The following is a 26,847-nucleotide window of genomic DNA, read 5'->3' on the forward strand; positions in this document are numbered from 1 at the left end:
TGGCAACAGTGCGGGCTTTCTGGTTGGGTGTAGGAACAGCCAATCTTACCGATTCCATAGATATTTTTCAGTATTTTAATGCAGCGTCCCTTACATACTGTGTGTGAGTTTATTCATACGTAAAACAATGAAATGAACCTTCTCACTTCCAGAGTTCCAGACAATAATGATGTTTTCTGACACACTGTCAATCTCAGTGGAGAGCAGAGCTGCAGTTATGATGACTCTGGAGGAGAAAACAAGTGTAGGAGGCTTTACACTTTCTATTTGTTCGTTTTTTTTATTTGCAGGGATGAACACAAGTTAAGGGATAATGTTGCTAGGAGACCCTCACAAAAGCGCGTTTTGCCCGGAGTCATGCAGGAGCCCACATGCACTGAGATGCATACTGTGCGTGAGCGCCCCCTCCCCTGTTCTCGCTCCTGTCCTCGCTCATTCTAACCCAGCCGTCAGCATCCAGAGGAAGGATGGTCGCCGCGGCGATGCGGGGAGCGCCTTTATCTCCCATATTTGTTTCCTGCTAATTGCCGAGCTGCAGTTTGTCCCCGGAAAGGCTGGAATGAGCAGAGCTTGGATTTTGCTGAAAAGAGCGGCGGCGGTGAAAACGAGCTGAAATGTGGATTTTCTTGCTCACAGGAGATTTTTTCCAGCTTTATTTTCTGTATTTCAGTCTGTGAAATGTGGCATCACTGAGGAGCAGTTTTCCTTCAGTCGGGATTTTTTATTTTTGAACTTTCTGTGGTGACTATTCTCCAAAAATTCTCTCACAAACTTTTTCTTTTACTCTAAAAAACCTCCAGTTTTGTTTCTTAGCCTCCATCCGTGGTCTTTGGCTGAGGGCAGGCTGGAACCGCTACGTGCACACTGCGTGCACTCTCTCCCCACTGTCAGCTCCTTCAACGTGCACTCCCCCCCCATTCCTCTCTCTGCCCCGACACCATGCACTCCTCCTCCTCCTCCTCCGGCGAGCTCTGGAACGCCACCGAGCAGCTGGGGGTCAACGTCTCCGAGGGCAACGTCTCCGGAGGGATGCGGCCGGAGGATGCTGAGGAGGAGGAAGGGGACCAGCATCCTTTCCTGACCGACGCCTGGCTGGTCCCTCTGTTCTTCTCGCTCATCATGCTGGTCGGACTTGTCGGGAATTCTCTGGTGATTTATGTCATTTCCAAACACCGGCAGATGAGGACGGCCACCAACTTCTACATAGGTGAGAGAACCGTTCCATGAGTATTAATGAATAAAGTGATGTTATTTGTAGCTGCTATGAATAACAGAGGAAGGTCAGTGACTGAATCGGAGTTAAAAACGCTGCTGTGGTTTTAACTTTCATCATCAGCAGGAGGAGCAGGTGCTCAGATGTGAAGGAACAGGTGTAGGAGGCTAATCTGATTTCAGCGGCGTAGTGAGCGTGCGCCTCAGGAGTTTTGAGACCGAAAACAATTTGGAATTAACAATTTGTGCGGCTGACAGTTCTGTGAGGGTTTTTGTTTAAAAAAATCCCCCAAACTCCAACAGGATGCAGAAGGGATTTGTGGTGCAACTGTTCTGTCTCTAAACATCTGCAGCTTCTTGTTTTCCTAACATGATTACAGGTTCAGTTCTGGACTACAGGATGTTCTGCACAAAGCAGACAAATCAAGTCCTGTAGAAACGGGAAAAACAAGAATAAATCTCAACTAACTGAGGAGGAAAACGTTCAGTAACATATTTACATTCCAATGCAGTTTGACTCCCCCCTGGTCATCTATGGATGTAGGGTTTGTCCCCCTCCTCCTTTTGGGTGTTTTGGGTGTCCCTAACTGGAACTGGCTGTTCCAAATACATCAGGGACGTGGACCAGGACCCTAACAGTTACTGGTTCTGCATCCCGTGATTTACTGAGAACATCCAGCACGTTAAAAGACAACCCGCTGGGGACGCCCAAAACATCAAAAAGCGAATCATAAATGACGAGTTGGGAGTGAGAATGTCGGATACATTCACATCTGTTAAGACTCGCTCATCTAAAATGGTTCCACAGCAGAAAACGGTTGAAGACCCACTCCTGGAAATGGTGTTTTTTACATGTTTTTGTACCATTTTTTTCCATGAAGGACGTATATAAAGAAAATTAAGCTTAAAATTAAAATTTTCTGAGTATTTCTTTATTCTAATTGTTGTGAAATAATAATAGAAGAAAATACAGTTTAAAAAAGATTGTATTAATGATGTGGAAAATAAAGGGTTGGTTGATAAAATTGATTAATCGATCTAAGCTTAATTTATCAATATTCAATCCATAAAAGTAGAGATCGATTGTTAGCTTGATGCTAACGTATAATGGAATTTCCTATAGGACGGCTAATGCTAAACATACATCGCTGACTAAATGGACATATTTAGAAACTCACAGATATGAACTTCCAAATTATTTTTTAAGTAACAATTTGTAATAAAAAACAGTTTTTTAGCTCATTCTTTCTTCTTCTTCTGGAATAGCTGTAATGCTATAGTGTGATCGCCACCTAGTGGCCAAACTGAAACGCCCTCCAGGAGAAGCAGAACAATGTTTGAAGCTTCTCCGTTTTGTCTGCTATTAACAATTTCACTTTTTCACTAATACATTTTACAGTATATGAAGTGCATCAGATTAATAGGAAAATCTTCAAAAAAAGTATATTATTTATGTATTTCTAAACAAATGTGTCTAAATGTTTAAACTAAACATTGAATCGAATTAAATGGATTGAAAGAATAAAATCGATCAAGGTTCTGGTTGATCGAGTCGATTCTGGAAATTTTAAGGTGATCTCCAGATCTAGGAAATACTCCGGGCGGGACATAAGCTTCCTGCTCCGATCCATTCCGATGCATCCTCCAGACAAATAGATCTCCAATGATCCGAGTCGGACGACCCAAACGAGCAGCACACAAAGGAATACGTACATTAATTTATTTGGAGATCCCAAAGACTTAACCCTTTAACTGCCTGCTCAAACAAATGGTGGGGAACATTTAGAAAACATGTTTTTGAAAATATTGATTGTGTGTATAACTTCCCAAGGTACGGAGGAAAAGGAAAAAAATTGAAGCAAAAAAAACGAAGAAAAAAAAAAATGAAGAAAAAACATTTTTTTTCTAGAAATTGAAATTTAGTTACCAACTGATGTGCAACAGATAGTAATTGGTGCGTACCAGTCAGTTTTTTTTTTTACTTTAACTTTTAGAAAAAACACTTTTTTAGTTACTATCTGGTGCACCAGTTACTAACCAGAATTTTTTTTCTAAAAATTGAAGTAAAAAAAAAAATCTGGAGAACTGTCTGTATTTCTTTTAGGCAAAAAAGATTTTTGTAATAACTTTATGTACCAAGGCAATAAGCAGCAGGAAAAAACAACCTTTTTGGGTGATTTTTTTTTTGGGTAGTTAAAGGGTTAAATGCAAATCCATTATTTTTTCTGTGAAAATTACAGAAATTAATTATTTAAAATTTGGCTCTGTGTGGCTTTCTGGAAAACCGTAAATCTTGACATTTAGGCTGTGATTGTTACAGTTTTTCTGTTAGCCTATAACTGACCCCGGCCCCACAACAAAGAGAACAGTTACGTGACCCTCATTAGAAAAAGTTTGGGGACCCCTGATCCGTACAACGTGCAAGCGCTCTCAAAATGCACAACTTAAAAACTTTAAAAGTCATGCAAAAACAGTCGTTACTCATATTTACATGTAAACTTCAGAGCACGCCCACGTGAAGAAATGCGTTTCTCCTCCGCGGTGCATCACAACCCTCAACGGAAGGGTTCTGTATCCCTCTGCCGAGAGGTTTTCCACTCAAAAAACTATTTCTGACAACCTACCCCTCCAAATACTTCTATACTTGGAGGGTAAAAATTTGGAAATGGCCTTAGAGGTCAATTTCTTAGGAACTCCTGCTGCTCTGCAGAAACTATGTCCAATAAACCGACGTGGGTTTGTTTGATTTTGCCTTAAATCTGCATCATTAAAATGAAAAACCAGTGCTTTGAAAATAGATCAAAAGATGATCGGAGTGGGACTTTAACCTTTTGACACCAGCGGATACAAACTGCTTTCACTCCAAACTTAACCTCATTTAGTTTCTACTTGAAAGCAAAAAACAATTTTTCCATAATTTGATATAAATTCAGGCATCATGGGGTTCTAAAGGTCATATTTTCTTCTAAACTGGAGACACTTTTACCTGGAATTCAAGGGGCTTTCTGAAACATTTCCTACTGTTAATGAACACATTAATACACTTCTCACTCAAACAGATTCAAAGCAGAATAAAAGGCACTTTGGAACCGCTGCTGTTTTTAACGCTGATTAGTCCTCAGAGCTCACTGTGAAAATGTAATTGGCTTCCTTTTTTTTTTCTTTTTTTGGCAAACTGTTATCGCTTTGGATTAGGGAGGTTTATGATGTCAAAGGAACCGGAATCCAAACAAAGACACGTTTACCTTGAAGTAAATGTGTCTCCTTTGATTCAGATGTTCATGGCAGCGTTGCAGCTTTCTCTGCTGTGATTTACATTGAAAACTTCCTTAAATTATTCAACAATTATACAACAAATTTCCCAGATCTTAAATGAAATGAGCTCATTTGTTAGTGCAGGACCACGACTCGGTTACGCTGTCACTTCTGGACGTAACACCAATTTATTCCGGAATTATTCATCTCAAGGGTACCAGGTGGAAAGGTTTTCATAGTGGTTTAATTAGCGGCCTCAACATCTGCCCGACTCTCTTCAGCATAATGCTTCAGCAGCTCCAGCCTGATTAGATCAGCCATTAGCGCAGAGCGAGTGGTGTGCGGTGTCAGGACGAGGAAGGGAAGCCGCAGCCAGACTGCCAAGGTTGTTCTCACAGCCTTTGCTTGGTGTGTTAAGCACACAGAGATGTGAGATTCTATCAGGTTGGCCACTTGAATGAAGATGAGACAGTCGGAGAGCTTTGTAACCATCTGTGAGCGCAGACTCAGAGATTCATAACTGAATGGAACAAACGCTGCAGAAACCAACACAGCTGCTGCTGCTGCTGCTGCTGGTGATGTCAAAGTCATTATTGTCATGAAAAAGTTTCACAAAGCCTTAAAAAAATGCTTCAATCACTAATCGGCTTTTGTGCCACATCAGTTTAGAATTTTATTTATTTACACAATATTTTAAATTTAAAGGGGGTCCAAAGGGGCGGAGTCAGAATCGATCTGTAGCTGGAAGCGGAAATCGTAATTTTCGCTGGTTGTGTAAGAAAACTCTTTCAAAATGAATTTTTAAAATGTTTTCAGAACTATCAGCTTTTACGGCTTTAAATGAGAATAAACTGTAACTGTTTTTTCAGCTGATCGGAGCCGCAAAAATGCTATTTTTTCCTCTGTCACAGAAAGTGTCACAGAGGAAAAAAACAGCAAAAAGGGTCGTTAAAAGAGAGAAAAAATGGAAAAAGGTCGAAATCTTAAAACGATATTTTTGTCGCGGCCGGCTCTGTTAAGGGGAGGGACTTCCGACTATTAATTTTCGGGCGCCATGTTTTTTCTCTGTAGCCAGATTCTCTTGAAAAAAAGAATTAAATCATAAATAATTTATCTATCAGAGGTGGGACCACACTTGCTCTGTCCGAGTGGCTCCGCCCCCCATACGTTCCAAACAGGAAGTAGCTGCTGCCCCAATCCCAAAGACTTCTCAGCTTTTACTCAGTCATTCTATGTTTCAGAATAATTCCAAGTCCCACTGTTTAAGGCTTCAAGTCTCTTCAAGTCCTTTCAACAGCAGAGATGATTTCAGGAACTGCATTTATCACAAATGTTTGCTACATTCGTCCCACTTCAAAAATCCCAAATCATTTCTCTATAACTGAACCCACTTTATACCACGTTTGTAGCGTATCGCTATTAGTGAGATTTAAGACTTCAGCTGATATACTAGCATCATCTTCGCTTCAGAAACCTCAAGTTGTTTGTGCAAATGTCGGAGGAAGGTAATGATGATCAAAGTTTTTGTACGTTCTCTCCTGACCAGTTTTTGTCGATAATGTTTATGTCAAAGATTCTCCATGGTTTTTTACACCCAAATAAATTGTTTGGAGTTGTAATGGACGATAAACATCTGAATTTGATAAAAAGTAAAGGATTTGTTTACTAGAAACTCCTATTGCTCTTTTATTTAGATTATTCCACTCAATGTTGTTTCAGAAAAGAGCAGTAAGAATTTTCAGTAAAAAGGCAGCAAAGAACAAACCACTCATTTGTTTGGAAGCTCATCTGCTTAAATTCCTGGACGTGGTTGATCTAAAAACGTTATTTATTTTAAAGCCAAATTAAAAACTTACCAGACAGTAATCAGTTCTTATTTAAACCGGTTTCTAAAAGGACAGATTATTTCAAACCCTGCGGCAGACTCATGTTTCAATTCAAGGCGTCCGATTGTGGAACTCATTAGATACAACAATTAAAGAATGCATAATTGCTGTTCAATTAAAAAATGTTTAAGGACAAAACATTATATTGGTTGGAAGTTAATTAAAAGGAATGGAAGAAGGCTTCAGGAACAGGATGTGATTATCAGTTAAACTACTTGAATTACTTTGTCTTGTTTATCATTGTTAATCTGGGATTTGTAGGAGCAGATATTATTATAAGATCATTTTTTTCTGTCTGATTCCGATTGTTCATGCTTTTTTTTCTCTTTTTCTTTTGGAAGTGGTCTATATTTGCTAATCTAGTGACCATCGATGTACGCTAGTTTTTCACAAAGACTTCTGGGAAATTTCGAGTGCACTCGATTTGGAATTCAGACAGTACTAGAAAATGGCGAACGCACTACATAGTGACTGGAGGGAATTCAGACTCAACCCGAGTCTTTTTGAGTCGAGTTACTGCTATTAAAGTCCAAGATGAGTAGAAAGCTTTTTTTATGTTTTGTCGAGTCTAAAGTCATTAAATACGTGACTAGAGTCTGACTGAAGAGTCATGTGACTCGACTGCAGACCTTAATAGTCGGTCAAATGCAACATGCTGGACAAAGAACAGTTAATCCCAAATATATATTTTAAAAAACATGATTTAAAAATAAAAATCTCAGCTTAAAACTGTTTTTTTATTAGGTTCCTGTTCTGGAAATCACGTAACTCAGACTCACGTCACACATGAACAAAAGTGAGCACTCATCCAATCAGGACGAAGAGAAGAGCCATGAAGGAAACTGTTTGAATCCGTGTTCGCACTTTGATATTATAACCCGGACGTCCTGCAGGATTTTTAAATTAAAATATTATAGTTATGTAATAGCATTAAAAACTACTTTTGTATTTTTTCAAATGGATTTGTGGATCTTTGGCTGAAATTAGAGGAAACTATATGAAAAAAATGCATAAAAAAAGGCATTTCCTGTTAGTGACTCCAGCAAACTAAAAGTTAATCAGTTCCAATTAACCTAAGCTTTTCTGTTTGTGTAATTGCATTTTTATTCTAAACGTTTAAAGATGACTCCAGCAAGTTACTTTTTCATTTAGAGGAAAGTTCTGATGTCTATCAGAAATGTAAACCAGATCCAGCAGGTTTTTCTGCAGCCTGGAGACTCAAATCCTCTGCTTGATTTTCTCTCTCCTGTCAAGCAAACCTGGCGGCCACTGATATCATCTTCTTGGTGTGCTGCGTCCCCTTCACCGCCACCTTGTACCCCCTACCCGGATGGATCTTCGGCACATTTATGTGCAAGTTTGTTGCTTTCTTGCAGCAGGTAATATTCATAATAACACACTTTTTTTCCTCCAATTTTGCTTCTGTTGCATCAATTACCTGACGGTAGTGAAACAGATGTTTGTGGTGATTGCAGAAACAACATCTGGGTTTCTCACTGAAATGAAACAAATGAGACAGTTTTTTTTTTTTTAATCAATGGATTTGAAAAAAAAAAATCAGAAAAAATAAATAAATAAAAATTGAGAGATTCTAGATTTTTTTAAATTTTTGCTTTTGTTTGTGCAAAAAAAGACATAACTCATATTATAAAAGAAAAGAAAGTCATTCTAATTTCCTAAAGTCTAAAGTAAGACTGCACGACTCCTTGTAGGTTTTGATCAGTAGAAATCGAGTCTAAATGTCTCTTTTACTGTTAAAGGTGCCGACCTGTCTTACCCCAAAGGTTTTACCTAAAACTACAAAGACTACTGAGGGTTAAAGTGCATAGAAAGACATACGGATAAAGAAGATACGCTTACAAAACATCAAAATAAATCAAACATCAAATTGTCAAAAATAATAATAATAATAAAAAGTATGTATGCATCCCAGCTTTCACAGCTTTTCAAAGGAAGTTGGGTTCATTCAGACTGTAACTCAACCTAATGTGACCACATAATGGGCGGAGCAAAGGTGATGTCAGGTGGAGCTCCACATCACACAAACAGAGGAGAATTCACTCTTGGAGTCTAGAAGTGAAGCTGTTTTAGCTGCAAAAGTAATTTGTTTTTGTAGCAACAAGCAGTAAATTGTTGTTAGAATATGTTTAGATTCGCTCTCAGCTGTGCTGTTAAAGAAGCTATGAAGGCAATAATTACTTTCTTTAAAAAAAAAAAAAGGACCCCTTAATTATAATATGTTGCATAAACTGGTTCAATAGTGGAGATGATTCAGTCGCTTGAGCCTGAAATCTGCTTTTAATAGCATCGCAGGAAGAAGATAAAAACCCAGATGAATATTAAAAATCTATTTTCATGTATATTCATGCTTGAAAAGATGATTTCCTGCCTTATTTTGTGCTGTCTTCATTAATCTTGCATGTCTGAACCTGTCTCTATCTGGAGCACCTCAGGAAATTGTAAAACGACCACAATCCTCCTGGAGTCTAATTAAGCAGAAGAACCTGTCTGAGCCGAACCAATCAGTGAAACGGACAGTTTAATAACACCTATGGAAGCTCACGCAGCTGCCAACACGACCAGGAAGTCGGGAATTCAAACTCCTGAGCGGGTCTGCTGCTAAATGAGGATTTATGGTTCAAACGTCACAACTTTTTCATGGGAAGGTATGCAGCTGCAGCTGCTGAAGAAACTCATTTGTTCAAACATCATTATGGTTTTTCCTGTTTTTGAACAGGTGGAGATTTAGCAGGTAAACTAAAACACCAAACAGAAATGGAGATGAATTCCATAACTCAGGTCACTCGTTCTTTCCGTTTTCTGATTTATAACTTCATCCAACTTGATTAAAAACCTTTACAAGAACAGTGAGAGAACACAAGCGGACTCATAAAAGAATACATTTTTTGAGCCACACTAATGTAATAAGAGTGACTCTAGAAGTGCATAAATAGCTGCCTGTAGGAAAATAAATAACCCTGACCTGAGAAGACCTTTCCAACGAGGCTTTAAGAAAGATATGAGAAGATGCACCAAAGATTAAAAAAAAACTGTTTTTGAAGGTAAAACCTTAAAGACGGGAAAAAAAATCCTCTATAAATGCAATTATATTCCTGAATCTTTAAAAAGGCCTGAGGGAGACCTGCACCAACGTCCAGAAGTTTGATGAAGTCACGGTCAGACTCCTGAAATGAAGATGAATTTGGTCCCAACATCCCCGGGACAGAATCAGAGCAAAGAGCTCGATGAGCCCTTTGTGTATTAACTGGTAAAGTTCTACAGAAAAGATGTTTAGAGTTTTTATTTTACAATATCATGAGTATTGACTTTGAAGTGAGCATTGGCTCTGAGTGTAAAATAATATTTTTAATCAGCTGGATCAGAGCAATAGGTCTTTGGGAAAACTAGCGTGCATTGATGGTCAGTAGATTAGAAAATATAGACCACAATGCATTGCGGTCAAACAATTTTAAATGAAAAAATGTTTAAATGTAATATTTGAATAAACCATCCACATTTTCACCATCAGAACACAGTGGAGTCATAAATAAACGTCAAATGTTCGTATTTATTCGATTTTCACTTCATGAAAACGATGACAACATTTACGACATTTAGAAATACAAAAGACAAGTCGTGAGCATCGCGTCGATTTACCTTCAAAATCAGGGCACTATATAGTCCTGCACTACATAGTTTTTTAGTAGTGGGGGGTATTCGGACAAAGCCAAAGTAAACGTTTTTTCTCATACTTTCTTCTTCTTCTGGAATAAGGTGTAATGCTATAGCGTGATCGCCACCTAGTGGCCAAACTGAAACGCCCTCCAGGAGAAGCAGAACAATTGTCCGTTTGAGAATCCATGTGACACTGTCTGATATTAACAATCTCATTAATATTTCAATAATACATCTTACAGTATGTGAACTGTCTCAAATTAATATGAAAATCTTCAAAACATAAATACAGATTATTAATGTATTTCTAAACAAATGTGTCTCAATGTGTGACTCAAAATTGAATTGAATTGAGTGAATCAAAAGAAAGACTTTATCATGAGACTTTAAAAATATGTTTTGTGAAATAAATTCACCTGAAGGGACAGACAGCAACTCTAACCAAATATAAGTAAAACATTTATTAAAGAATAAAAAGATCCTGGAGATAATGAGGATTAAATCGCCCAAAGGATGAATCAGGGCAGACAAAACTAATGAGAAGAAAGAAAATGAACAGATTAAAATGAAAAAGAGGATTAAGTAAACACTGAAAGCTAATTAGATAAATGCAGAACTATTGGGGCCAAAGAGACAAAGAAGAAAAAAGACACACAGAGAACACGGTTATTAAAATAAAACATTAACCACAAAGTGAACAAAACCAGCCAGCGTGTTTACTCAGGCAGACGAGTCCAAATCTATTTTTGACATCTATAGAATTTAATTTTTACAGGCAAATCTGACAGCTTGGCTGGTTATCTTCATACAATGAATTTAATGTTTAAATACAAAATATTTGAGTCATATTTGCATTACTTTTCTCCTTAAAGAGGATTTTTTCTTTGATTTTTCTCATCAAAACCTTCCTATTCCACACTTTTTTTAATAGTATTTTTAATCTGTTTTCAACTATTGTTCATGCTTGTTGTGTGTTAAAGTTTTACAAGAATAGAAATTCATTCTGCTGCTCCTCTATCCTTCATTTAACGATTACTAACAGAAAAATCCCCCCAAAAATAAAGGCTGAGAGTTTAAACCTAAAATGTAAAAAAAATATATATATATTGTGGTTCTGAAACGCTGTCATCATTTTGATCATTTTGGAGTAAATTATCTGCATATCAAATGAATGTAATCATAAATTATAAACTCATAGTTTGAAATGTTCATACTTAAAAACAAAGACAAATAAAATCAGATTTTAAACTATATCAGACAAAACATTTATCTTAATTGATAAATTGATAAAAAAGGCATGAGATTATTAAATAGTAAAAACTACTGTCATTTTTCCTTCAACAGCGTATTTATTATAGAAATATTTTTTCTTTGTTAGTTTTTTATGGCCCCTAATCCACCCGAGCTATTCTCAAGATCAACCAGAGACGTAATGGATCCTCATGATTTAAAGTAATTTCATCCAAGAAAAACTGTAACGTCTGGTGAGGCACTGACATCATCAGTCAGATTTACAAATATATGAACCCTACAGAGTAGCTTATTTACCATTCGATTAACAATACTTAAAGTATGTTGTTTCATTTTAACATTTAATTGAAAACCTATAGCATTTTAAAAAAAGACCAACATCGTTATTATTGGCTTACTTTTACTCGTGAGTCGTCAATCAAGTCTCGTGAGCGTTTAAAAATGATGCTAAACAATAATAAAGAATAACTAGATGGCTACTGACCTGCTACTTCTAATTCTAATATTCTTTAGCTGCAGTGTCACATTCTCTGGGATCACCAGCGCCCTCTGCCTTGAAGCATGGGTACTGCGGGCCTCACAGTGTATTTCTAAAGTATATTTTCAGCGGATAAAAAGTCTAAATAACTGGCACCAATGTAATCAGAGCGCTGAAAAAAATTAGCAAATTACGGAATTTGGAAGAAAGCATCTTTTATGATGATAAAAAACACATTATTAATTGAACCGGAAACTTGTAAATTTGCTACTTTTCTTTTTAACCAAAGAAATGTTGAAAAACCACAATGAAAAAAGTCATCATGGAATAAACATGGCTAAAAAGTAATTTTTGATTTATTATTTTAGTATAGTCATTTTATTGTATCTATGCATGTTTTAAGCTATATTTTGCAGGTGAGGTTGTGTCCCTCCCCAGTCCAGACTCAGCTGAGAAAAAAAATCTCTCAAAGATCGTGTATGATCTTTCCTGTCAGCTGGTTTAAACTCGGCTCAGAGGAGCTACTTTCATGGTAGTAATGCGGCTGTAGGGCCTGTAGGACTTCACAGGAAGGGATTATTATGAATATTCTGGATACGGTCCGGATAAAAACTCCAATGTTTCAAAAAGGTAACATGATTAGAGGAGAGAAGTGGATCTTTTGATTTTTTTTCCCACTAGGACCTTCGTGCAAGTGAATTCAGTTTTATTTGAACTTCTAGGGTGAATAAAATACTTTTAACAAAGTTAAGATAAAAAAGTATTGCACTGTTTAACGTTAATAAGCAACAGCGGATTAGAAAAAAGTTAGGAGATTCAATCTTTTTAGTTATTTTAAACCTTTAAAGTCACATATGTGTGGCGTCCTTCCTCCCAGCAGCCTCGCTACTGAACTCACGGTGAACCCGCTCTTCCCCTTTGAAATACTGATGTGCTGTTCCACAGCTCTGCAGGGTAATGGCTGCTGGATCCATTCTCAGGAACCTGAAGAGAAAGACAGCAGACAATAGTTAGACAAAAAAGGCCATTAGAGGAACTTCTAACCTTTCATGTTCTCACATTTCTATGCAACATGGATTCATCCATTATTCCTGCAATCTTAGGAAAATGATGCCGTCATGCTGGTTAATGTCTGCTGTGCAGAAGGAGAGTGAACAAATGTGTTGGAAAGCAACACGTCAGCATCGATGGCGCCTGATGGTTTCAGACTAGAAATCAGAGAATCTCAAAATGATTTTGGATATCTTATAAAAAAAAGTCTCTTTGAAGGTTAGAACCAACTCAAAATCCTCAAATGTGAACAGGAAGTTGCTGTTTAACTGTTGTTCTTTTTTTGAACCTTAAATTAATTAGGGATCACCAAACCCCAGTGAAAATTGAATTAGGTAAAAATAATTACCTCAAATATAATCTATTTTCCTTCCACATACAATTTTAATCCACTTTTTTGATCTCTGAGCCAAATTTAAAAGTGAGTGTAAAAAACTAGGTGGCAGATCTTGACGATCCAGTGTCACAAACGGGCAGACAGCTGGTTCCACGTGCAGCAGGTTTATTAGTCCAGACAGGAAGTAAGCACAGCTAAAAGTCCACAACACTAAATCAGGGTCAGACAGGCAGAGGTCAGTCATGAGCATGGAGTTGTGGAGTAGACAGAGTCCAGGCGGGGGTCAGGGCAGGCAGAGATAAAGCAGGTTCAGAAACTGAAGATCAGGTCCAGATAGAAATGCTCAGTAATGCAGGCAGGGTGGCACAAACAATACTTCGCACTGAGCGAGGTTCTGAGCAGTGCTTATGTGTCTTGTTGGTGATTGGGAAATGAGAGTCAGCTGAGCAACATCTGAAACTGCGTGCTGGGGTTGCTGGGAGATGTAGTGCAGTCAGTACCATGGAGACTGCCCCCACCGATGACCAGAAGGGGGAGCTTGACCACTCAGAAAATAACAGGCAGAAATGCAGAGAATATATTTGACAAACTACTCGAAATTCATGACCTCACTTGGTGTTAATATGACTTTATTGATCTAAAGAGTGTTGAAAAACAGCTCTACTTTCCTGTTTCTTCTTCATAGGTGACAGTGCAGGCCACTTGTATCACCCTGACTGCAATGAGTGGAGACCGCTGTTATGTGACCGTCTACCCCCTGAAATCTCTCCGCCACCGCACCCCAAAAGTAGCCATGATTGTCAGTATCTGCATATGGATAAGTATGTTGCATTGTTCCTTAACTGCTTTGAAAACAACAATATTTAGAACTCTGAGTGTAATTTAGATAAAAGAGAAGTCACTTCTGCTGATGCACTTGTGGCTCCATCCAGGCTCCTTCATACTGTCAACTCCCATTCTAATCTACCAACGTCTAGAGGAGGGGTACTGGTACGGCCCCAGACAGTACTGCATGGAAAGATTTCCCTCAAAGCTTCAGGAGAGGGCCTTCATCCTCTATCAGTTCATAGCTGCATACCTGCTGCCTGTGATCACCATCTCCTTCTGCTACACTCTGATGGTGAAAAGGGTCGGCCAACCCACAGTGGAACCAATAGACCACAACTATCAGGTACGAGGAATTTCTGTTTTATTGTGTTTTTAATCGCATTTGGGAGGTTTAAGTTTATCAAGTCAATGAACTGAATCAGAGGACATCACTGGCAGTAGCCTCCCCTCAGTCCAGGGTCTTTACCAAAGCATCACAAAGGACAGAACTCATCTGGCACCAGTACCTCTAATGTCTGATACTTTATGGTCGACGATACAGGGGCTTTCCAGAAAGTCTGGAAAGTGTCATGTCTTTTAAGCCTGTGCTGAAGGGGTGGGGGTTGGGGGGGGCTGTTAAATGTAAGAGTCCCCCATAGAAAAGGGCTTACTTCGAACTCCAACCAATTGGAGCCATGAGTCCCTGGGTCATGCCTCAAATCTTGTGCATGACCCACGAGACTTGAGTTGTGTCCCACAAGACTTGAGTGGTGACCCACAAGACTTGAGTTGTGACCCACAAGACTTGAGTCACCGCTCACAAGACTTGATTGGTGACCAACAAGACTTGAGTCACCGCTCACAAGACTTGATTGGTGACCAACAAGACTTGAGTAGTGTCCCACAGGACTCTAGTCAAGGCTCACGAGACTTGAGTGGCATCCCATGAGACTTGAGTCGTGGCTCAAGTGACCTGAGTGTGACCCATGAGACCATGAATCGCTGGTCTCAAGACTTGAGTCACGGCTCATGAGACTTGAGTGTGACCCACGAGACCATGAATCGCTGGTCTCAAGACTTAAGTCCCTGCTCACGAGACTTTATTGGCAACCAACAAGACTTGAGTCGTGACCCACAAGACTTGAGTGGGGTCCCACGAGACTTGAGTCATGGCTCACAAGACTCTAGTCAGGTGAACTCCCCGAATTAAAATTTACAATTTACATAGTTTGCATACCTTTTTATTCACACACTTAAAATTCACACCAACAGATATTTTTGCGTTCAGTGGATGTACTAATAGAGCAAATGAAGCTTAAAGAAAGCTTGTGCTGGAGTGAACCAACTGGATGAAAAGCTTTAAAGCTTTGTGAAGCTTTATTTTCCCATCCCTACTTGAAAGTACTTTCAATCATCCCAGAAAGACCTCATAGTACTGTACAAAACTCCTGAAGTTACTATGTGTGTCCTTACCTTGTTACGGTTATATGTGCTATAACACGCTCCAAAACCCACTTAACCCCACCCATACCTTTAGATACAATCCTAACTGCTACCATGACTTCCAGGCTCTCTAACAACAGCAGCAACTCAGTCAGTTATTCTGCTAAAGCGACGGAAAAATGTCTCTGCTGATGTCATCCTCAGGTCAACCTTCTGTCCGAGAGAACCATCAGCATCAGAAGCAAAGTCTCCAAGATGGTGGTGGTGATTGTTCTACTCTTTGCCATCTGCTGGGGTCCCATCCAGATATTTGTCCTTTTTCAGTCCTTCTATCCAAACTACCGTCCAAACTACACGACCTACAAGATCAAGACATGGGCCAACTGCATGTCCTATGCCAACTCCTCAGTCAACCCCATCATCTATGGATTCATGGGGGCCAGCTTTCAGAAATCCTTCAGGAAAACCTTCCCCTTCCTGTTCAAGCACAAGGTCCGAGATAACAGCATGGCCTCAAGGACTGCTAATGCCGAAATCAAGTTCGTGGCTGCAGAGGAGGGGAACAATAATGACTGACAGTAAACGCAAAAACACAAAAGGAGGGAGTTTGAATTATCTAAAGATGTACAATAATAATGAATGTATGGTTTTTATTAATTAAAAAACATGTTTAATGTCACGGGGCTGCACGGTGGCACAGTGGTCAGCGCTCTTGCCTCACAGCGAGAAGGCCCCGGTTCAAATCCCGGCTGGGGGATTTGGGACCTTTCTGTGTGGAGTTTGCATGTTCTCCCCGTGCATGCGTGGGTTTTCACCGGGGACTCCGGCTTCCTCCCACCATCCAAAAACATGCTTCATAGGTTAATTGGTGACTCTAAATTGCCCCTAGGTGTGGATGTGTGTGTGATTGAGGCCCTGCGACAGACTGGCGACCTGTCCAGGGTGTACCCCCCTTCGCCCTTCAGTAGCCGGGATAGGCTCCGGCCCCCCGCGACCCCAAAAGGGAAGAAGGGGACAAGAAAATGGATGGATGGATGAATGAATGTCACATCTTTAAAACAGATCTTTGTAACATATTGATAACTCAACAAATCATAATAAAAGGCACCACCCGCCTCTGAATTCATCGCCCCCTCTGACACGCCCTCACTGGCTGAGCGACTGCCACAGGTCTCTCACTCGCCAACATTTCAGCATTTTATCCCCAAGTATTCCCCACGATGCTCAAGGAGTCAGGAGGCGATAACCAGCGGTGTCAAACTCCAGGCCTTGAGAACCCGCCTCCGTCTCGTCTGCTGCTTATTACCTGGATCAGGTGTTTGGCATTAAGGAGCTTCAATGGAAAGTTGATTGTAGAACATATTGGCCCTCGAGGCCTGGATTCTGACACTCCTGCTTTAGATCAAAATCCCTAAAAGGAGTTCTAATTTGTAGCTAGTACTAAACTACGGGTCTGCAACCTGTGGCTCTAGAGCAAAGTCTGGCTCTTCTACTCACAAGTAGTAAAAAAATAGGTAAAATAAGTTATTACTCTGTAAGCCTCTGTTGGAAAGATTGTTTGGGGGTTCAGTTGGCCTGAGTCTGTTTTCTTCTTTGTTTACTCAGCCCCCTCCACGTGTTGCTCACCTTCCCCCATAGCCTCCCCCTTTCTTAGATGCTCTCCCAAATATGGTCTTGTTCCTGTCTTTGTTTCTTAAGATTTGATCACCTTCCCCCGAGTTTCTCCCCCTTTCTTATCATGGAAAACAACTGCTTTTTACATGCTCTCCCAAATATGGTGTTGTTCCTGTCTTTGTGTCTTAACCTAATAAAGGTCTAATGCTAATGAAGGAGGCCAGAGCGGAGGAGGAAGACATACTGCAAACATGTGCTGACTCCTCTGTCTCTCCTTTTTGCAGCAAAGAGTGTTTTGAAATTAACCTGACTGGTTCGTGTCTTTTTATTAACTTTATTAAGAAGAGACCTTTTATTTAAACCCAACATAACTTGGTGCCGAAACCCGGGAGACAACAGCCGTTTGGAAGAGGACGACGGGGGAAGGAGACCGAAGTCTGTCGACAGCCGGGCCCACAGGGGACCGAAACCAAAGTCCTCGGACATCGAGAGATAGGACGAGGCCGGTCGTAGGACCCTCCACCGCCGCCCTCCGAAAGACGGTGACGTCTCCTGAGAGCGCGAACCAGGTCGGTCTAATATCAATTTTGTAGTGTATTTTGACGAAAATACATGAGTTTGTAGCGTATTGCTAAGCTATAGAGCATGCGTGAGTTGTAGTGTATAATTCCGATAAACATGGTTTTATACATGAGTGTAGTACGTTTAGAATTTGCCGTGATTAAACGTATGAGTTGAATTGTAGCGTATTAGTAACAGGATGATACGTGAGTTGTAGTGTATAATTCCGACAAACAGGGTTTTATACATGAGTGTAGTACGTTTAAAATTTGCCGTGGTTAAACGTATGAGTTGATTGAGTTCAAATACGTGTGATTTCTGTTCGAAATATAACTGAATAATACGTGAACGTGTTGTAGTGTATAATTCCGCTAAAAAGGGTTTTATACATGAGTGTAGTACGTTTAGAATTTGCCGTGATTAAACGTATGAGTTGAATTGTAGCGTATTAGTAACAGGATGATACGTGAGTTGTAGTGTATAATTCCGACAAACAGGGTTTTATACATGAGTGTAGTACGTTTAAAATTTGCCGTGGTTAAACGTATGAGTTGATTGAGTTCAAATACGTGTGATTTCTGTTCGAAATATAACCGAATAATACGTGAACGTGTTGTAGTGTATAATTCCGCTAAAAAGGGTTTTATACATGAGTGTAGTACGTTTAGAATTTGCCGTGATTAAACGTATGAGTTGTAGGATTTTTGAGAAAAAAATCTGAGTTGTAGTGTATATCTGCGGATTTACATGAGTGTAAGACATAAGAAAACAGCAGACACTTATGTCCGAGGGAACGAGAGTGAAAAGCGCTGAGAATCCTGTGCGGGCTCGTAGAGTCCGTTAAATTTATTTTAACGGTGAAAGGATATTCTCACCATCCGATCGGATTAAAATAAACCTAAGGCCTGATAGCTATAAAGGTGAGTGACATAAAATCAAAGTTACTACAGGGGTGTGACGATTTGTGTGGGTCCGGACCACGTGTGAATGGAAGTAAGGTTGGATGAGTGAAGAGTAAAAGTGTGTGCGCTAGAAATTAAGCTGTTAAGAGTATGTGTGTTAGAGACCGTGTGTGAGTGAAAAGAAAGTTGGATGAGTGAAGAGTGAAAGTGTGTGCGTTAGAAATTAAATGGTTAAGAAATAAGAATAAAGGGAGAAATGGGGAAAGCTCAGAGTAAAGTAGAATTAAAGGGAGATGTAAAATTCATGAGCCAAGGCCTAGATGGATCAGGCCAACTACAGACAACAGAAATGAGTGAAACAAAAGGGGAGACCACATGTTACAGCTGCAGCCATTTTAGTAAAGCCAGATGAGGAAACAGGAAGAGGTGGAAGGCGGGGCCAGCAGGCTGCAAATGGAGCCAGACTGTTCCATGGTGGACAACAACAGCCACTACAACACCAACCACAGCAGGGTCCGCCCCTGCTGGACAGGTAGTGGTACTGCAGGCCCCCTCAGGACAACCGGGGGTACTGCAGCTGCAGCTGGGACCAGTAGAAGCAGCAGGTGCTCCCTCTAGAGGCAGAGGGACACCTACAGCTGCACCTCCAGTCTTACTCATGTCCCCAAAAGTGGAAGAAGATGACTCACCACCAAACTATGAGTCGGAAGAGGAACGGAATGGGGCATCAGCTGCCTCCCCCAAACAATTCAAAAAGAAAAGAACAAGTCAAGACAAAAAGCCCAAAAACAGCCCTTACGACCTGTGCCGCAAAGGTCTCATCTGTACGGACAGCATGATGACCTAAAGACTATATCCGAATCTTTCAGATTCCCACCAGAATGAACAGTAACGGACACTTACCCCTTTTGAGACAATTTATGGCAGACCATTTACCTTACCCATTTTGTCAGATGTTAAAGAGCAATCTACAGATGAGCCAACTCTAGCAGAATGGATGCGAGATATGTTAAGAAGTAAAGATGTGGTTAGAACAAATAATCTGCCAGACTGTCCTTTTTCCTCACAGGTGGAGCTGCTGCTGCCAGGAGACCAGATCCTGATCAAGGTGATCAAAAGGAAGTGGCTGACTGGCTGACTCCACGCTGGGAAGGCCCGTTCGCAGTCCAGCTAACAACCTCAACAGCTGTGAAAATTGCTGAAAGAGCCACCTGGAAACATCAGAGCCATTGCAAGAAGCTGGTACCTCTGAAAGAGGAGTAAGGGTGTAAGTCACCCGGTATCAAAACCCTTGGGTGCTGAAGAAATCATCTGATCCCTTACTCCTAGCTCGACTCCTCAGCAGGTCACAAAACCCAGAGCAATGAAGACCTCTGTGATCGCCCTTGAACTCCTAGCACTGCATGCTTGGAGGACACAAGCATGACAGACACGCCAAAAACGTTTTGTGGTCATTACAATGTCCAGAGACTCAATGACTGGACACAAGCTGGATTTGAGGCTGTCCACGAGCAGCTAGCAGCTACCTCGCTTATGGCCTTCCAGAACCGCATTGCCATAGACATGCACCTGGCCGAGAAAGGTGGAGCCTGTGTTCTCTTTGGAGCTGAGTGTTGTACGTTTATTCCTAACAACACAGCTGCAGATGGGAGCCTGACTCGTGCCGTTGAAGGCCTCAGAAGCCTGAACAAGAAGATGAAAGAACATTCCGGAGTAGATACCTCCATGTGGGACAGTTGGCTAAACATTTTTGGGGCCTACAAAGGCCTCATTTCTTCAGTGCTTATTTCTCTTGTTGTTTTACTGTGATTCTAACCACCTGCGAGTGCTGTCTCATTCCTTGTCTTCGCGCACTTATCCAACGCCTTATTACCAATGCCATCAAAAGTCAGTCTGACCCTGCCAGTCTCCACCTTCTGGCAGAGCAGATTGACTCTGAAGAACACGATGTTGAAGAAGATGAATATATTGCTTAAAGCCTTGACAAATGCCATTTGTGTTGTTTGCAGCCTTATGTGTGATCGCACCTTAATGGTGGGTCGAGGGGGAATTTCGCCCCCAGGGTTTTTGCCCCCTCTGCAAGTCTGGCATCTTTTCTTAACTTGGTTAATGAGAGCCTATACCTTAACTCATTTATGTGAGCGGTACAATGCTTGATGTTTTAAGTTTCGTAATTTAGATGTTGAACCCAAGTGTGGCCATCTGTACCCCCAAGAGGAGGGAGTGTTGGAAAGATTGTTTGGGGGTTCAGTTGGCCTGAGTCTGTTTTCTTCTTTGTTTACTCAGCCCCCTCCACGTGTTGCTCACCTTCCCCCATAGCCTCCCCCTTTCTTAGATGCTCTCCCAAATATGGTCTTGTTCCTGTCTTTGTTTCTTAAGATTTGATCACCTTCCCCCGAGTTTCTCCCCCTTTCTTATCATGGAAAACAACTGCTTTTTACATGCTCTCCCAAATATGGTGTTGTTCCTGTCTTTGTGTCTTAACCTAATAAAGGTCTAATGCTAATGAAGAAGGCCAGAGCGGAGGAGGAAGACATACTGCAAACATGTGCTGACTCCTCTGTCTCTCCTTTTTGCAGCAAAGAGTGTTTTGAAATTAACCTGACTGGTTCGTGTCTTTTTATTAACTTTATTAAGAAGAGACCTTTTATTTAAACCCAACAGCCTCCAAAAGGCAGTAGCCATAACCGGGAACTAAACATTTGGACAAATTCCAGTGTTTAAGTGTGCCACACGGTTAAAGAAATACAATTATCTAGCTATGTGTTAATTTTAGAAAGTTAGATTTGTTAATTTCTGACTAAAAAAAAACACCACAAAAATTTAAAAATATATATATATATTTTTCCTATTGCTGGCATTGCACTACCTACCACTAGATTTGCTTCATCGAGATGATCCTATGTGACACAGGAAGTCTTTTATTTTGAAATTAAGTTTCGTGAACCTCTGTCCACTAAACTTCAGTTGAGGTTGTTGACTTGAGCTGGCGGCACGTAGCCTTATGTGTGAAATTTTGTGACGATCACTCAAACAAAAGGTTTCTTTTCCCACATTGTAGCAAAATGTGAAAAATTGCCAAATTTCACAAATGGCCGCCAAGTTGTCGGTCTCGTAGCTCTCCCACAATAGTTTTAAAACTTCCTTTGGATATTCCTGAAACACGTGTCCTGGTTTAATTCTTTATATATATATTTTGAGCACCGTAGGCGATTTCGGACCTCTTTGTTCTCTTTGACGGTTTCACCCACTATGATGTCACTTTTTGAATGTTTTGCATGTAAAACATGCAAAACATTCATGTTCACCGGGTACAAGGTGTGTGCAAAATGGTGGAGCAAAATTCTCCCTAAATGGTGCAGTGAGAAAGAACAATTGTAAAAACAATCTGGTCCTTCAGAAACTGCTGTAAGACATTAACTAACTGCAATAATATAACTTAATTGTTGGAGAACTTTGTCATCTTTTTTTGTGAATCATTGTTTTAATTGTGTGAATGCTCTGACAGGATTCACACAGTTATTTTTAGGCTAATTTAGAGTTTAGCTTCTATTATAGCAACATGCTAACATTTTTGGCTAATTTGGTTTACTGACCCTTTTTTGGAGGCTGTTTTGGAGTTTAGCTAGTAGTTATTAAATAAGCTAACTTTTTTTGGAGAAATTTGGCATCTACTGAGGTTTTTATGATAATTTGGAGTTAAGCTAATATTTTAGCAACATGCTAACGTTTTTGGCTAATTTTTTATCTACAGAGGTTTTTTTTTAGACTAATTTCGAGTTTAGCTTCAATTTTAGCAGCAGGCTAACATTTTTGGCTAATTTGGAATCTACTAAGGTTTTTTGAGCTAATTAGGAGTTTAGCTCATATTTAGGCAACAGATTAAATATTTTTGCAAAATTGTCATAAATTTGGGGGTTTTCAAGCTATTTTATTACAAATTTAGGGGTCAACTTAAGCGCTCTTTCATCGTTTTTTAACAACATTTCCAGTCTTTTGGCAAATGCAACATTTTGCAAATAGCTTTTGATTTTTCAGAAAACCCCTTCAGCAATTAAAGTAAACTGTGTCAGCAATTTTATCAAAAAAGCTTCTGCATCTTCAGTGACTACTTTCAGCAAAAAGCATTCACACCAGCATTATCGCAGGTAATGGAAGTTTTCTAGTTGATATTGATTTTTTTCATGTTATCACATGAATGTTTGACACCAGCAAGTTTTCAAAGACCAGAAAGATACTGTAGATGTACAGATGTCTCACTGGCTGATGATGAGGAGGGTTCTTCACTCTGTTGTTCCTCTGAAAACCTGCAGGAACAAAATGAGATTTACTCTGCAGCTACAGGTAAACCTCATTACCGGACCAGAGAGCTCATCTTTACCATCAAATCTGCTCCACAGACAGAATTTCCACACAGACTTGAGCTGGAGGACTTCAGTTTTGTCAGAGCAGCATTCCATCTTCACATTTTGTACATGTGTAGAGAACTGAAACAAGAGGGGGGGTGCATCTCAGAGACTGGGGCAGTGAAGGGGATAGGGGTGCAGAACTGAGCTGTCATGTCATACTTTTCTGTATGACATGACAGGAGCAGGAGAGGGAAGCTGGAGGTCCACCAGGTAACCTATTTTTACTCACAGGAAGGAAAAGGTCTGTGCATTTATGACATTTTCAGGTAAAAATGTGTTGAACAAAATGTTGATGTCATCCAGGAGAAAGTCTGAGACAGCCTGAGCTCTGAAAATGTTCTGATGAGTAGAAAATGGCTGGAAAAATGGACAAAATGCAGCACAGACTTCAGTTCCCCAAAGCTAGTCGGCTTTGTTCTCTGAAGTCCATGTTAAAACACTACATGTTGTCTTTGTGTGATCCTGCAGGCCCGTGGCATCTTTGTTTATGCAGGATGAACTGTTTCATGTTTCTTTAAATGTGTTTTGATCTCATGTCTGTGGGCTAACTTTAATGTTGCACTTCTGCTTTCTTTTTGTTGATTTCTTTCTTTTTATGCTAATTTCCTTTTATGAATTCCAAATTTGTAACCTGGATTAACACAAATAAACATGGAAGTTCCTCATCCACTCACTGGCGTGTTCTGTCCTGCAGCAGTCCTGGAGGTGAGGAGAAGATTGGGATATACATAGGAAGTTTTAAAATTAACAGTTTGTGTCAATAATGGGCAGACAACTGGTTCCAAGTGGAGCAGAGTTATTAGGTCAGACAGGAAGACAGGAGTCAAACACAGCTAAAAGCTAAATCAGAGTCCGCCAGGCAGAGGTCAAGAGTGGTTAGGGTCAGGGCAGGCGGCAAACAACCAGAATCGAAGACAAAGCAGGATCAGGTGACCATGAGATCATGTCAGGATGAAACGCTCATTGTGCAGGCTGAGTGGCACAAACAATACTTCGCACTGAGCGAGGCTCTGTGTGCTGCTGAACAAACAGCTGCTGATTGTCAGATTGGAGTCAGGTGACCGGCATCCGGGGACTGAGCACCGGGGCTGCTGGGAGGTGTAGTGAGTTAGTGCCCTCCCGCCAGTGACCAGAGAGGGAGACAGATCTGAGTCCTGACAGCTTGGTGGCCATTTTATGGCAAAATGTGAAATTTGCCAATCTTCATGTTTTCCCATGGGGGAAAAAAAACAACTTTTGTTTGAACGATCTTAATAACTGTTTTGCAGAAACGCTACTAAGTTATGTCTACAGCCAAAGTTTCATTGACCTTTGATGTTGGGAAGTAGCCGCAATCTTGAATAAAACAATCCCCTGTGGTATCAGTTAAAAAAAGTTCAACTCCTCCTCGAGATTTCGGTCAATCCCCTCCTAGCTCCCCTAGCATCATTGAGAATCTAGTTGGGGAAAAAAATGTGAAATTAGAAGTTTTTCAATTTTGAATAACATTGTGGCGAGCTCACTTAAGTGGCTTTTATCCTGTTGGTCGCATATTTTTCTTTTTTATATGGTGAAAACGTAACAAATGAATTGTTGGCTCAAGTTAAATGATATGAATTGACAGCTGCCATTTTTAAAAAAGTTTTTTTTTTTTTTTTAAAGAAGTTCTCAGAAGCAGTTTTGACCAGGGTGGCAAAGCAGAGTGGGAGGGGCATAAAGCCACTTAGCCAGAGGGGGCGAGCCAAGGTGGGTGGCGAGGGTGGGGATGGGTAGCGCCGGTGGGCCATACTATGGCACACGCAACTTTAATTTATTAAAGTTGAAACCAAAACTCACGTTTCAGGGATATCCAAAAGAAGCTTTAAAATTATTATGGGATGGCCACACGACCTACGGCTTGGCCATTTTGTGGTAACATTTGAGAATTGCCGATTTTCCCGTTTTTCCACAATATGCGACAGGAAAATGTATTCAAGCGATTTTCTCAAAGTTCCACACTCATACAGCCAGCTTAAGTCTACAATGACCTCTGGAGTTTTGCTAACCTTTGACCTCAGGAAGAGGCCGCCATCTTGAATTGAAAAAAAAAAACTTTAGTATCAACCAAAAATGAAAACTCGTCCTTGGGATTTTCATTGTTTTGTTTCCTAACCTCTTTGACATCCTTAGAAAGGAACTTGGGAAAAAATGTTACAATTAGAAGTCGTAAATTTGGAACGGCGTGCTCTTGGCGAGCTAGCTAAAGTGGCTTTCTCCTATTAGTTTTACATTTGTTAACGTAATACTGTGAAAATTTAATGCATGGATCCTTGATAGAGCTGAAAAGAACAAAAATAACATGGTATAGGAACATATTAGGAATGTGGGCGTGGTCAGCACATAACCTCTGTTGCTAAGGAAATCCAAAAGTTTACTTTTGCTAATTCTTCTGAAACTTACATAGATCTGTTCGGTATCCTCAGATGACCAAAATATAAAATGGTTGCTATGGATATTACATAATCAGAAAAGCGGCCATTTTGAAACTTTTTTTGTTGTTTTTTTGTTTGTTTGTTTTTTGTTTTACATGAATTTGTAAAATTGGATCAGTGTAAAGTCAGCAAGTAGCTGCGGGCCATGCAACACTGCTTTAATGTTTTTTTTAGTTTTTTAAAACGACTCTACCTAAATGTAAGAACTCTGGCTTTATTTTGAAAACCACATGGGGAATGAAAAAGAAAAGCCGATGGAGCATAAAAATACTTTTCTTTTTTTGATCCAGCTCTTAGTGAAACAACCGAGCAGCCAAAACACGCTCACACCCTTTACCACTTTTTCTCACCCGCATGTCTTTTCTAAAGCTGTCTGACAGTTATAATTGCCATCAGCAGGCCTGGAAAGCTGTCACAAACACAAAGGATCTGAACACTCGTTCCTGTATTTCACCACCTCCCTCTTCAGCTCCATAAAAGGTAACTAATTATCAGAAGTCAAACAAAAAGGAGAGCTGAGATTATTCGCAGTGATGAGTGAAAGTTGGCTGAAAGAACGAGTCTGTAACGCATAAAGACTGTTTAGTTTTCACACCTTTTTGCAAAACTTCTCCAGAGCATCCAGGTGTTTTTCACAGACTCGTTTGTCTTCTGACAGAACCACCCATATATATATAACTTTAGTTTAATATAGCCTTTGCTCATCAAGAGCCCTCCAGATCATTTTATTTTATTCTTATTAATGCCCCGATGTTATCTTACGCTTATTTCTAACTTGTATAATTTTGAAAAAATATATTTTTATGGAGAGTAAAATATTGAAAGTTATTTAAGGTTTAAGTTTTTAAGTTTTTTTCTGGAATAATATTCCCGCCTTTTTATTATTCAAAATTATGTTTAAGAAATTGGCCTTCTGCTAGTTTTTTGGACTATTTTGCCATTCAATATGATTTTTGGGGTTATTTTGTATTTTAGCTAATATTTCAGCTACATGCTAGCTGTTTTGACTCAATTTTTGCCGTTTGTAACCTATTTTGGAGTTTAGCTTATATTTCAGCTACATGTTAGCTGTTTCGGCAAATTTAGGCTCTTTTCAGTTTTTTGGCTATTTTGAAGATTAGCTTTTTTTTTCAGCTACATGCCAGATGTTTCGGCTAACTTAAGTTTTTTTTTTCTTTTTAGGCTAATTTGGCACTTAGCTAACATTTTAGCTGGGTATCAGCTTCAGCGTTTTCCGCTATTAGCTTCAGTGATTTCAGCTGTCAACTTCAGCATGTTTAGCTATCAATTTTAGCATCTTCAGCTATCATCACCGGCATCTTTAGTGGCCAAATTCAGCTTACAACATTCACACTAGCATTATTGCAGGTAATGCTATATTTCTAGCTCATAATTACGTTAAAAAGTTACAGTTTTAAAGTGTTAAAAATGTAGTTTGAGTGTTCAATAAATGTTTGTTCTGTTCGGCCTACGATCTAAGGTGTATTTTGGATTTTGGCCCCTTGTGCGATTGACTT

General features: G+C 39.9%; 1 protein-coding gene and 2 long non-coding RNA genes across 5 annotated transcripts in view; 2 read left to right on the top strand and 1 right to left on the bottom strand.

Moving 5' to 3' along the window:
* The first annotated feature begins 38 nt into the window (after positions 1–38).
* kiss1ra (KISS1 receptor a) lies at positions 39–16,153 on the top strand. Its single transcript, XM_024273839.2, has 5 exons — positions 39–1,207; positions 7,608–7,732; positions 13,830–13,965; positions 14,077–14,315; positions 15,599–16,153. The coding sequence occupies exons 1-5, from the start codon at positions 940–942 to the stop codon at positions 15,968–15,970; spliced, it is 1,140 nt and encodes a 379-aa protein (XP_024129607.1). The 5' UTR covers positions 39–939; the 3' UTR covers positions 15,971–16,153.
* LOC112147442 overlaps positions 1,083–26,847 on the bottom strand; it is a 56,230-nt gene continuing 30,465 nt past the window's right edge. The window contains exons 4-7 of one of the 3 annotated variants that reach the window (XR_002919454.2): positions 22,853–22,958; positions 22,732–22,778; positions 12,656–12,741; positions 1,083–1,199 (exon numbers count right to left, since the gene is read on the bottom strand). This is a non-coding gene — a long non-coding RNA (uncharacterized LOC112147442). Of the gene's footprint in view, positions 1,200–10,284; positions 12,742–22,731; positions 22,779–22,852; positions 22,959–26,847 lie in introns of those variants that run through there. The other 2 variants (XR_002919453.2, XR_004949451.1) reach the window with 2 other exon arrangements.
* LOC118599914 lies at positions 16,388–21,071 on the top strand. The gene is made up of 2 exons (XR_004949452.1): positions 16,388–17,577; positions 19,541–21,071. It is a non-coding gene; the product is annotated as an uncharacterized LOC118599914 (long non-coding RNA).

Source organism: Oryzias melastigma, linkage group LG17 (assembly GCF_002922805.2).
Source record: "Oryzias melastigma strain HK-1 linkage group LG17, ASM292280v2, whole genome shotgun sequence".
Taxonomy (NCBI): Eukaryota; Metazoa; Chordata; class Actinopteri; order Beloniformes; family Adrianichthyidae; genus Oryzias; species Oryzias melastigma.

Excerpts from the sequence above, each read along its gene's own strand:
- kiss1ra (XM_024273839.2), top strand. The coding sequence starts at position 940 with ATGCACTCCTCCTCCTCCTCCTCCGGCGAGCTCTGGAACGCCACCGAG. Across the intron at positions 1,208-7,607 it reads GGCCACCAACTTCTACATAG|CAAACCTGGCGGCCACTGAT; the intron begins GTGAGAGAACCG and ends TCTCCTGTCAAG. Across the intron at positions 7,733-13,829 it reads TTGTTGCTTTCTTGCAGCAG|GTGACAGTGCAGGCCACTTG; the intron begins GTAATATTCATA and ends TCTTCTTCATAG.